Source organism: Ranitomeya imitator, chromosome 5, assembly GCF_032444005.1.
Source record: "Ranitomeya imitator isolate aRanImi1 chromosome 5, aRanImi1.pri, whole genome shotgun sequence".
Lineage (NCBI taxonomy): Eukaryota > Metazoa > Chordata > Amphibia > Anura > Dendrobatidae > Ranitomeya > Ranitomeya imitator.
The window spans coordinates 569,571,582-569,584,141 of record NC_091286.1 but is presented as its reverse complement, the minus strand read 5'-3'; the positions used below and the strand labels follow the sequence as shown (position 1 = coordinate 569,584,141).

Sequence of the window (12,560 nt, the reverse complement as noted above, 5' to 3'; positions counted from 1 at the left end):
CAAATTCGCAACATGTCAATCTCTCTTGCAGGTACGCTGAATTTTATGTGCTGATTTTCTCCACAGAATTGAATTAGATGCGGAAAATCCAAAAATGAAAAATGCATAAGTCTTTTTAGTTCCTTTCAGCTGCTCTAAAAACAAATTTAATCCGCACATGATTGTATCAATAAAGTTTTGTCAAAGCAGCTTTATTTAAAACATGACATACTAAAGAGAGACAAAACAGCAGTGTCAAATGTGCAATAAAAACACACATAAGAAAAAGAAGAGTGATCTATTTTTCCCTTTTTCAGAAATGTGGGAACAAATCTGCAAAATAAAAAACCTCACCAAATACTAATCCTCCGAACCTAGCCTCAATAGTAGCCAGAAAGGCAGCCAACAGGGGATATTTGTGATAGCTACAGTACTTCTGGCATTCTCCAACTTATTCAGTTATTTGTACTCATGATTTTATCAAGATTGTTAGGCATCGTCTTGGGAACATACCGAACATTCTGAGCTTTCATATTGATTGTGTATCATGGTGGTATTTATCAAGACATTGCTGATGGCACCCCAAGCCGAGGCATGTCTGTCAATGTCAGGCTCCTAGTCTTATACTTTGTTCACCAAATTAATCCACTGCCAAATCATTTCCGAGAGTTGCTGGCTAAGCCTGGACAAAGACCAATTGAGCAGGCCTCTATTTTCATCTTAGTCCAACTCCAGCAGACCCCAGTGATTACTGAGCCCAAAGAGGAAACAGTCAAATTTTATCTAATTTTTGCCATATGTGTTGTGGCACATGGTTCTGCACACTGCGGACAGCTCAGTTTATTTAGTTGGCAAAATGCAATGATGCTTTCCTCCTCATATTGATTTCTACATGACCCCATTTTAGTCATCTAAAATCCCTTATTTGAAACATTTCTAAATTTAGAAATAATTGGACGTATTTTATTATTTTGCCACCATTTTAAGATACAATATTAGTATGTTTATCTCCTATAGGTGTGTCAGTGTGCAGTGGCAGAATGACAAATGATAAAGGTAAAGAAACTGAATAAACTCACCTTAAAGAAGCCCTCTTCCTCAAAGCAAATTTTTCATCCTCTTAATATATTGCAGTCATATTATACAGCACTGTGTACTTACAATTGCTCATTTTGCCTTTCTACCCAGTTAATTCTTCTCTTTTCTCTGCTTTATGTAGAAACAGGCAGTCTCTTGTCCCTGCATTTATTATCCCCCTCTTCAACTCCTGACCCAGCTTCTCCCTCATCCCCCCTGCCATGGATTTTTGCAGAGACTTATGAGTCATGCAGGAAAAATTGAACTCCTGTTTCTACATAGAGCTTAGAAGGATTCAGCTAGTCAGTTTTTAATAATGTGAAGTCATAGCCCTAATGGAAAAGCATTAACTGGGTAGAAAGGCAAAATGTGCAATTGTAAGTACACAGTGCTATATAATATGATTCCAATATTTTGAGATGATACAAATTTTGATGGGAGAGTTTCATTAAGTGGTAAAATAATTGGGGAAAAATATAATCAGTCTTTTCAGCAATCAATAAAGTGATTAATGGGTGTCTGAGGTATGTTATGCTCCCTTTGCAATTGTCAACCTTTGATACTCCTGATGTGCTCGATGGGAGATAGTCCAAAGGTGCTGTAGGCCATGATAGCACGTTTAGACCATGCAGGCTTTTCATAGCCTGAGGTTGTCATTTTCAAAAAATACTTTGGAGAAATGCTCGTACTATTGGTTCCACAACAAAATCAATATATCACTGATCTTTTAGTGTACATCAAAGACGAGACACCCGGCTACCATGCACCATAATCTAAGGAGTATTATTGATGTCATATTCTCTGTTAGGTGTCGAGTTCCCACCTCTGCACAGGGGGAATCTTGAACCATCTCTGCTGCAGTCTCCCATTCTTTTCCAGCCGCAGTGGAGTCTGCTTAGCTGAGACGTCGGTCCCAGCATCTAGCTCAGGCTGATACTGGATGACTGGTTACTATTGCCCTTCCAGGCTCTGTCCTTGTAGCCAGCAATGTTCAGCAGCAGGCAGGTCTTTCTGGGACTAAGTCCAGCTTTTCCCTTTCTGAGCATGCCCACGGGACGACCTCCCATTGGAGGTCGGGGGTCACATGCTTAGATACTGCAGAAAATCCCATTGGTCCTCTAGGAAGGTCCTGACGGTGTTCTTCTTCTGTGGCAGACTCCCATTAGTCCTTCTGGGAAGGTCCTGTACTTGCTGCAGCTATAAAAGGTTCGCATGGCTGCACGGCCATGCGCTAATATACATTTGAAAACGTGTGTGTGTTGATGAGTGCAAGTCGTTCTTTAAGCATCCCCTCCCTTGTGTATGACTGCTCGCGTAAGGTGGATGTTTGCTATCTAGCGCCCAGCTAAGCCATCAGCACAAAGCCACACGTAAACAGCGTCTAACTGCTGTGACTGCCAGTGCAGCGCCGTGCGCTATTAGAGCGCTTACCTTACCCAAGTCTGGGTGGTTAGTGGCGTCCGCTAGTGTGGCACAGCATGCACTTCTGTGCATTTTAGTTACTCTGATACCCCAATTGTCGTGTCGATCGCAAGAGGTCTACACGAACTCTAATCCTGTGTCCTGGGATAGAGTTCTGTGATTCCTTGTTTGCGCTCTCTGTGCTGTACCACGACCCTGTGACGTAACAGGGTTCACTTTCTTCATACAGGGTGAAGTTAACCCATGTGTGTATCCTCATTGTACCGCCATATAGTCCGTCATTACTTAGCAGCAGGTTCCATCTCTGCACGGTGGACTCCGGACTGCGAACGCACCTTATTCTATCTATTTAATTATTTGGTGCGTTCCTCTAGCCCTAACATTCTCTCATAAAGGCCTTCATGGTCTTCCACATGGCTTCCATATATAGTTCAGAGAAATGGATCAATGGAGGTTGCAATGGAGGACTATCCTCTTCAACAACTTTCGTCTTGGATGCAACAATAGACAAACAAATTTGTCTCCCATTGAGAACATGAAGGATGTGATTGATCAACAATTGCAAAGGCAGCTGCCAGCAGTGGATCTTGAAGATTTGCTGTCCTATTGCGTTTATCAAGGCAGAACATTCCTCAAACAAACATTAATAACTTAATTGATAGCAGCCAAGTTATGCAAATACAGGACTAGATCATCCAATCAATGAGGTCTAAGCAGCTGAGATGTAGTCAATTTTATTTTAGGACATTTAATTTTGCAAACCTAACCAAATTGAAAAACTGAAGGGGATATAATCATTACTTGGATAACTCCTTCTTAAATGCAACAGGGCTCCATGCCCAGCATCACCGGGTGACATAGTGCCGACATTGCTTGAACATTGTTGGTCCAGTAGGTAGTTGTATTTTACATGGGGCCCTGATGTATTTAAGAAGGGTTTGTCCAAGTAGTGGACAATCACTCCGTACACCTCTGTCTCTTCTTAGCTCCTCTCTGATATTTACGTACTGTAATCTTGTATTAAAGGGGAATCATTGAACACTAATCATCATTTCTAGGTATGTTTTCTGACAGATGTTTAAGAACATGTTGTAAGGTGAACACCAATTTCATTGAAAAGGTGAGATGAACTGATGGCAAACTATTGGCTGCTTCACCATCATAGTCCACTTATCTTAATTTGCCTGCAGTAGGTGATTTGTGTGGTTATTATGGGATATGTTGGAAAGCTTCAGAACGTCATATTATAGAACTCCTCAACTCAGCCCTAGAAGTTGCAGGTCTTCTTTAAAATTTGATTATAGCAGAATAAAAATCCATCCTTGAGTTGGACACCAGAATTAGTAGAGAACATGAGAATCGCCATGTTTTCTATGGAAATGACCTACAAGCTGCACCTTTATGGCTACCATAAAGCTGTATAATACCACCACCAATATCATAAGCGTGGATTCAAGGTTCATCTCTAAAATAAGATGTAACTTGATACACTACTGATGATTGCACAAGAAGTTCTTTTCAAGAAAGATGAAAATGACTTAGTGAGATGCCATAAATGGCATTTCACTAAAATTCAGCAAAATAAAAAGCACAAAGTTGGAGAAGTGATGTAATTGGTTTCAGACTTAAAAATACCAAGTGCTAACAATTAAGAGAAGTGCAAATATTGTTTTTTTGCTTGGAGAGCAAACTGTTACATAAGTCAGCAATGCATAATAAACTGTCGGGAGATAGGATTGTCTTATTATGTCTGGCCAATGACATGTAACTAAATCCATTGCGGATCCCTCATCCATAGCAAAGATTCACATGAAAGATTAGAAAAGAAGAAAAAGGAGCCCAAAGACAGCAGAGGATAGAGTGGCAGGATGGACGCCATTCTTACTTGTGACTGATTGTTTATGTGACTGTCCCCTTGAATTGTACTTTCTGGCTTGTCTACTTGCATCTCCTGCTTTCTCTGATTTACCCATAGGTCATCATCACAGCTGAGGCTCCTGAACAGCAGTCTAGTATTTCTTTTCTCTGAGTCTTTCCCGTGCTCCACTGATGTCAGCATGGGTAATGTGCAGGTTTTACTCGTGTCCATGTTTGGAAATGTGAATACAAGAAACTCAGAGGTCTTCTTCTTCTGAAGGACTTTCTCCCTCGGTACCTTTATAGTTGTTGGTTGGTTTTGTTGTTTAGTATCCTGTTTGTATCAGTTTAAGTGAAAGGTATGTAAGACAATACCGATCTGAAAATTCCCAAATCCAAATAATTAAAGATGACCTGTCACTTACCATAAATACAACTGTTTTCCTAAATTTGGAGTTGTGTTTTTTTTTTGGTTCTTGCACCTGTCCATTCCTGAAGTGTGGTCACTTCTTCCCAGTGTTTAAATCTAGTCTTTTTTTTTAGCCAAGTAGGGTTGGTCAACTCTTTCCTGTCTGTATGTTCACGAACACCTCTCCCTCTTGACTAACAAGACTAGATTTACATATTGGAAAGAGGGAACCATTTCTCAGGGAATGGTGAAGCGCAGGAAAAAGAAACACAATAATGGCAGATTAAGGAGAACAGCATTAGTTAGGCCAGGTAAACACTTATGACAATTGACAGGGCCTTTTTAATTGACATACAAATGAAACAGTGCTAGGCTTGGTGCAGATGACCGTATATTGTCTCACCTGAGAGAATAGCGCCGATTATGCAAATCACACTCTGATCAACCTGTGCTCCGATTCTCTCGGATGAGATGATGGAGAAGAAAATGTCTCCATCTTCCCTATTGTGTCAGTTCATGAAAAGTGAACTGTTCTCAGATGTCAACCGAGCGCAGTCTGATGTTTCTCATGCACTCATTGACTTTCATGGCAAAGTGCGATCTGAATATCAGCTCAAATTTGGGAATGCTGCGATTTTTACTCAGAATCGGTTCTGTCTGAGGAAAAAAATCTTACATGTACACGGCCCCATACAATAACATCGGTCTGGGTGTGAACTGATGTCTTGTCTGATCGCACTGGGACCGATAATAGAGTCGTCTGCACAAGCCTTTAAGGTGCTCTCACACTACCAATCATAAGGGGGTCCATATCCCCCATTTCAGTGTAGTGGTATATTCTCTTATCCTTGACATTCCTATAGACAATGATTGAAGCGGTGACATGCATGCCACCTCTTCATTCTTCAAATCGGTGGGCATCCCAGTGGTGAAACCCATAGTTATCCTGTACATACATGATAAGAATCAATATTAGACAACGCTTACAATTGAGAGGACTACCGAGAATGAGAATGGGAATGCCTTGTCCCCCATTTGAGTGGAGGGGTCTACCCGGCTATCCTACTCAGGCTCATGGACCAGTGCTCACATAATCTTATGATTGTGCCTCTGCTGTGTACTGTGTAATGTCTGTGTCTGACCGTGCAGGAACATGGTCTGATCATATCACAGCTCCTGGGAAGGGAGGAAAGCAAACGAGTATACAGACAGAATTCACATATTCCTTTGTGGACAGAAATATCTCCCAAAGGAAAAACGAAGTGAGGATGAGGAAAGTAATTTAAAAATATAATGTTTATTAACAATAGTTAAAAAGCATAACAATCAAAAGACACAAACTGTGAATAAAATACAGGGGGTATATCAACACCAGACAAAATCTGGGGAAACGGGCCCGCCTGATGTGGTCACAGAAAATAATGGGAGCCTGAAGTGTCACAAGATGATAATATTAATGGTGACACTAATATATATAGAAGGCTGACTAGCAAGACACTGCACAATTTTAATACATGGTTCTTAATATGTGACCACTATGTAAAGTATTCCCCTATGGAGCTGGCAGGACGGAACCTAAAGTATATCAGAAGGTGCACAGGAAAATGCTAACCAACTTGAAAAAGATTCACATACAAGACACTGCACAGTTATAATACATGGTTCTTAATATGTGGCCACTATTTAAAGTATTCCCCTATGGAGCTGGCAGGACGGAACCTAAAGTATATCAGAAGGTGCACAAAAGTATGCTAACCAACTTGAAAGAGATTCACATACAAGAGCCAGAGTAGACGGGGTACCCAATGGGGGATAACAAGAGTGCACATATAGGTAATCACATGGTTAATTACTTCTATATAGCTGGAGGTGCAGAGAGGTGCTAGTAATCTGTGGCAGGAGGCAGGTGCGGATCCCCGGCGCCCGACAAGCGTTGTTTTGCCGTAGCTTCTTCTAATGGGGGGCGAGGACCTCATAATCTCTTTCAAGTTGGTTAGCATACTTTTGTGCACCTTCTGATATACTTCAGCTTCCGGTCTGCCAGCTCCATAGGGGAATACTTTAAATAGTGGCCACATATTAAGAACCATGTATTATAACTGTGCAGTGTCTTGTATGTGAATCTTTTTCAAGTTGGTTAGCATTTTCCTGTGCACCTTCTGATATACTTTAGGTTCCGTCCTGCCAGCTCCATAGGGGAATACTTTATATAGTGGTCACATATTAAGAACCATGTATTAAAATTGTGCAGTGTCTTGCTAGTCAGCCTTCTATATATATTAGTGTCACCATTAATATTATCATCTTGTGACACTTCAGGCTCCCATTATTTTCTGTGACCACATCAGGCGGGCCCGTTTCCCCAGATTTTGTCTGGTGTTGATATACCCCCTGTATTTTATTCACAGTTTGTGTCTTTTGATTGTTATGCTTTTTAACTATTGTTAATAAACATTATATTAATTACTTTCCTCATCCTCACTTCGTTTTTCCTTTGGGAGATATTTCTGTCCACAAAGGAATATGTGAATTATGAATATTTGAAGTGACTTTCGCCTGCTTAAAAAAGGACTATGGGAATTATTTTTAGAGTATACAGACAGGACAGCACAGGATCACAGCTGATTCTTTCTGTGAGGTAAAACATTTGCTGCTTGTTTTTCAACAGGCTAGGAAATATTTTACCTAACAAAAAGCAGTATCTGTGATCTCGTGCGGTCCTGTCTGTATCGTCTATTTGCTCCCTCCCATGCCCAGGAGCTGTGTTATGATCAGACCATCTCCCTGCACGGTCAGACACAACCATTACACAGTACACAGCAGGGGCACATTTATAAGATTATCTCTGCACAGGAACATTTTTTTTAACACATTCAATTGTGGAAATTAATTTATTTCAATTAATAGATATTAATTAAAATATACTTTGTGGGAAAACCGCTGCGAGGTTTAATTGACAGGTAGTTATGGAGAGTAATCAAAATGTGATCTATACGTTGACTTTTTAACTGCCAAAATGAATTCTGATAAGGAAGGAAGTCAATGAAAATATTTTCTTACATCAGAATGCTTTGAATTTAAAAATTTAGCGATAACAGGCATGTGAAGATTTCACCCAAAACAATACATTTATGACCTTTAGCAAGAGGCAGTTTCATTAGTGACCAGCAAGCGTGAGTGCAATAGCACAAAGGTCTCGGCTGCTTGCACATTAAAACTTCGGCAATTCTTTCCTCGCCGTTTTTGTAGTTTTGGCCTCTTTCGCCATCTACTGGCAGTTAAAGTGCTGACTTTCCAATGACCAACCTTTTCAGAATTCAACAACAAATGTATTATTTATCATGCTTATACATTGCCATCATATTCAGTAGCACTTTACAGACATCACTGTGCTCAATTCGGCTCACAGTCTAGATTCCCTATCAGTATGTCTTTGCAGTGTGCAAGGAAACCGGGGAACCAGGAGTAAACCCATGGAAACACGGGGAGAACATACAAACTTCTTGCAGATGTTGTCCTTGGTGGGATTTGAACCCAAGACCCCGGCGCTGAAAATCAACAGTGCTGCCCTATAGAAGCATTTATTTAAAAAATTACCTTTAAGTAGTTGGAAAAGCAAACATTATATCTAGTAAATGAAAAATACAATTTCCTTTCTTTAAAAGTGTAAAATGTTACCAGATATCTGTGTTCCTTTGAGTTTATTCTTTCTGTTCATGCCATTATGTGTTTATGATTTGACATGCTTTTTTGAGGACTTAGAATACTTTAAAGAGGTTTCCTCATCTTGTGAAATAGGTAAAATTGCAAAGTATTTGTAAAAAATAAGCAACTTTGAATTGTACCTCACTTTTAAATACTCTCAATTCTCAAGTAAGGAAGGATTTTTAACTGTTCAGTATACTGCTCGTTGTCTAGAAAACTGGCTACCTCTGTATCATATCAGAGATGGTTGGTTTCTTAAGCAAGGAGCGCTCGCTTGCAAGCTCTTTGCTTTAGAGCTTACAAGTATTTATCTGAAGCTGGATGGATCACTAGAAATTTTCAGCTTGAGTTTCCCTGCACTTCTGTTTTTAGCATGGGAAAGTACTCAGTTCAGGACAGCAGCATGACCATACCACTTGGCCGAACTGTCAACCATCAGGAGGGCATCGCCCCTTAGCAAGCAAAAGGTGGGAGGCAGAGGAGCCGCACATTTCTGAAAACTCATAATGAGAAAACCCCTTTTGTCCATGAGCAGTATATTGTGTAATTCTATATTCTATTATGAAAAATATAGGGATCCTTGAAAAAAAGCAATATTGTACTTACATCTTCCTTCAGTATGTCGCTAGTTGAAGACGTTGTGTATATACTGGCTTGGGACTGACTGCTGATCCCGCTGTCCTCCTTCAGGGCTTCATTCTCTAGAGAATTCACCATCCATGGTTTGAATACCATGGATGCCTCAGCTGAGTCCAAATAAGCATCCAGTGGAGAAGAGGTTCCTAAAGAAGTCATGGAGGTGGCACTGGCCCTGGAATTTCGAAGGCTTTTACGCTGACAATTAGGCCATTGACTTTGGGGTTTTGGACTCATTGGTCGACAAGGCATTGAGTTAAGGACAGCATTGGAGTAGATATTTCCATAGGACAGACTTGACGATTGTCTCATCATTGAAGGTTCACTTGGATTATATATTGTACAGGTCATAGACTGGTCAAATGAATTCCTTGCATTCGCAGTGGATCCACACTTAGCAGACCTTCTTATATCAACATTCTCATGTGCAGATTCTGGTGAAATAGACATTTGGTAGTTGTCATTGAATTCCGTGTAGCTGGAACCACTGAGTAAATCTGGGACCACTGATGAATGGTTGTCACCGTATGTATCAATCTTTTCTTTCGATTCCTTCCTTGGTTTGCTTGAGTTGATATCTTGTGTGGATAATGTTAATACACTGAGTCTTTTGATTGAGTCTCTTTCCTTGTTCTTTCGTAAGGCTCTCCATGACATTTGATGAGGTCTGAGCTTTTTCCTTTCCTCTTTAGTGATAGAATCCATGTTTTGAACTGTATTCTCTTTTTCTAGATTTTTAAAATCAAAAAGGCTTGAGAATGACTTATGAGCCCAAGATAGTCTCTCTTTTAACCTTTTGCCTTCTGTACTTTTATTACTATTTTTAATATCATTATTGTCTAATTGAGGCTTTGGAAGATCTTGGCTGTAGGTTGGATCGGGTGGCTCTGGCATCCTAACAGTTGAAACATCATTTCTGAGTCGGGTAAAATTTTCCAGGTCAATCCTCCCTGATCCTGAAGCTTTTCTCATACTCCTGTTGTAGAGAAAGCTGTTCTCATATAAGTCATCATCAGAGAGATCTGAAGAGTGTTCATCTCTGCATAGATTGACTATCTGTCTACTGGCTATAAGTGGAGGTGTAAGAGAGTGTAAATGCTTGCTTTCTATATTATTCACTGTCCTTTCAGCCTTATCTTCTACTTTTGTGTCACTTTCTGACTTGGCTGGTTTATTGCCTTCTGGAGGAACCTCTAAAATTGGTGGCAATCCTGAAGATCTGTCATTTGAATCCACATTTTTGCATTCTTCCACCACTTGGTTAGTGCCAATAATATCTCCACAGTTTTCGTTTTCAGTGATGCAGCTGTTGCTGCTCCAGTCATTGCTTTCATCATTTTCATCCATTAAATCCAAGTCCATGTTTATTGTGTTTCTTTCAAAAGTCGAGTCATATATATGACCTAACATGTCCTCCTTTTTACCTTCTAGATTTTGCAAACTGTCATATTCTATGTCGTCTTCATCATCATCTGAGAAACTGAATGCTAGATGCTCTGAGCTATCTGTGCTTTCCTCACTCTGGTCATCATTCAGTATTTTGACAGAATTTAACAAATCAGTTTGTTCCATGATGGATTCTTCATCTAAATCACATACATTAGCTAAAATCATATAGTCTGGATCCAGACTAATAATTTCTTCTTGATTGGTTCTTTTGGGATCAGGGTGATCTACTACTTTGTCCTGCATTTGAGGACTGTGTTCAACTTGTCTTCTTTCAATAGCCATAAAATCAGCATCCATTTCAAGAGAAGGTTTCATATCTAGCTTTGCTTCAGTAGAATGTTTCTCCTCTTTATCAATACTATCTATGTTGACTACATCTTTATTGATAAGTTTTTCTTTGACTAAATCTTCACTGTAGGACCTGAGTATTTCACTGTTTTCTTGTGAATTGTGCGATGGCCCAGAACCAGGCCGTATACTATGTTCTCCTACTAGATGGATGTCATTGGGTTTGCTCCTTTTTGCCTGAGCATCTGTCGTTTGTATGGATATGATAATAAGACTGGATTTGTTAGAAGAATCATTGACAGCATCTGACTCCTGATGGGACGCTTCTTTGATGGTCATGTGGTTTAGTGCAGTGTCATTATTACCTACCGTACAGTTTTTTGCCTCATCTATACTGCAGTCAGGCACATTTGGCTTTGCAGATGATTTTTCTTTACAATTGCTCTTATTTGCTTTTATAGAGTTTAATATAACCAAGAATCTATTTTCTCTATCTTTACATATGTCAGGTTCTAAAGATCCACACCCTATGCCTGTATTATAATCATCAAGAGAATGATTATGTTGGTTTTGCCCTGCGTTATATCCATTAAGTGCTCTGGTTGGTTCCCAGTGTTGATGGGAACTGTGCCTCCAGTTTTCTTGGTAAAGACTAGACTCGTCAACTTGAGTTGGTTTTTCTGATGGAGTCCTCATTAAATCTCCATAGACCTGATCTACGAAGGGTGAAGGTTTGTCTAGATTATGACTTTTTCCAGAGAATGGCTTTTCCGTACTTATCTCTCCCCTGTTTGCACCACACTCTACTGCAGTGTTATTAAGGTTATGAATTCTAAAATGAATATTAGGCAAACTTTGGTGAGAGGCAACGATAGTTGTGTCTGACCGTGCACAAGTTAGACAACCTTCTGACTGAGAAATTACATTAACTCTTCTTTTTGTTTTCGTCTGTATCTCTGTAGACACCACCGAACCTCTAGGGCCTTCCTCTATTACTGTCACATTGTGCTGCAACCCATTGAAAGCTACATTATTATTCTCTGTATCTTCTCTTAAATTTGCACTTGGAGTAAAAAGATCCTTATTTTTTCTCTCCACAGTTTGTTCTTCACTGAGCTCAGATGTGAGGTTTTTCAGCGGAGATGGGCACTGTGTTTGTAAACCGGAAGAGTCCTCCGTCTGATCTTCTTGGCTACATTTGATCTCTTTTGGGAAGTACAAACTCTTTGAATAAAAGCCACCTTGAAGTTTAGTAAAATTTGAATACTCAGATTCCTCCTTGTCTAATAAAATGCAATCTGTCCTTCTGTTTAGTTCATCTGTCGCATCACTAGCAATAGATTCAATGTCGGAAATGCTCTCAAATACTTCACTTTTTAATTCAGAGGGACTGTCGCTGAAGTAGGATCTAGTTTCAAAATAATCTTCATCTTGGTCCGGACTGTAAGACCCAAAGTCAAGCGTACACTGGTCGGCACTTCTGTCGTCATTAAATTCTACTTTATTTTCAGTGTCTTCATTTATTTCTGGGGTCTGTAATGATAAAGAGGTGTAAGATGAGGAATAAATAAAATATATTATAATATAATATAAGGGATATTTTTTCCACAAAACACATTTCCTATTCACAGGAAGTAAGGAAAAATATGCGAATTGGACACCAACCAATCACAAGAATGAAGGTCCTTTTCTCACCTTCTTCATCATTTGATCAGGATTGAATAAAGTAGCATGGTCA

The 12,560-nt window shown here is 39.7% G+C and overlaps 1 protein-coding gene across 1 annotated transcript in view; it reads right to left on the bottom strand.

Annotated features, from left to right (window-relative positions):
• The window catches only part of ARHGEF4 (Rho guanine nucleotide exchange factor 4), a 261,133-nt gene that overhangs the window by 132,250 nt on the left and 116,323 nt on the right, over positions 1 to 12,560 (bottom strand). Inside the window, 2 exon segments of the mRNA XM_069727783.1 lie at positions 4,364 to 4,669; positions 9,056 to 12,355. Of these exon segments, the coding sequence (XP_069583884.1) occupies positions 4,364 to 4,669; positions 9,056 to 12,355 (3,606 nt within the window).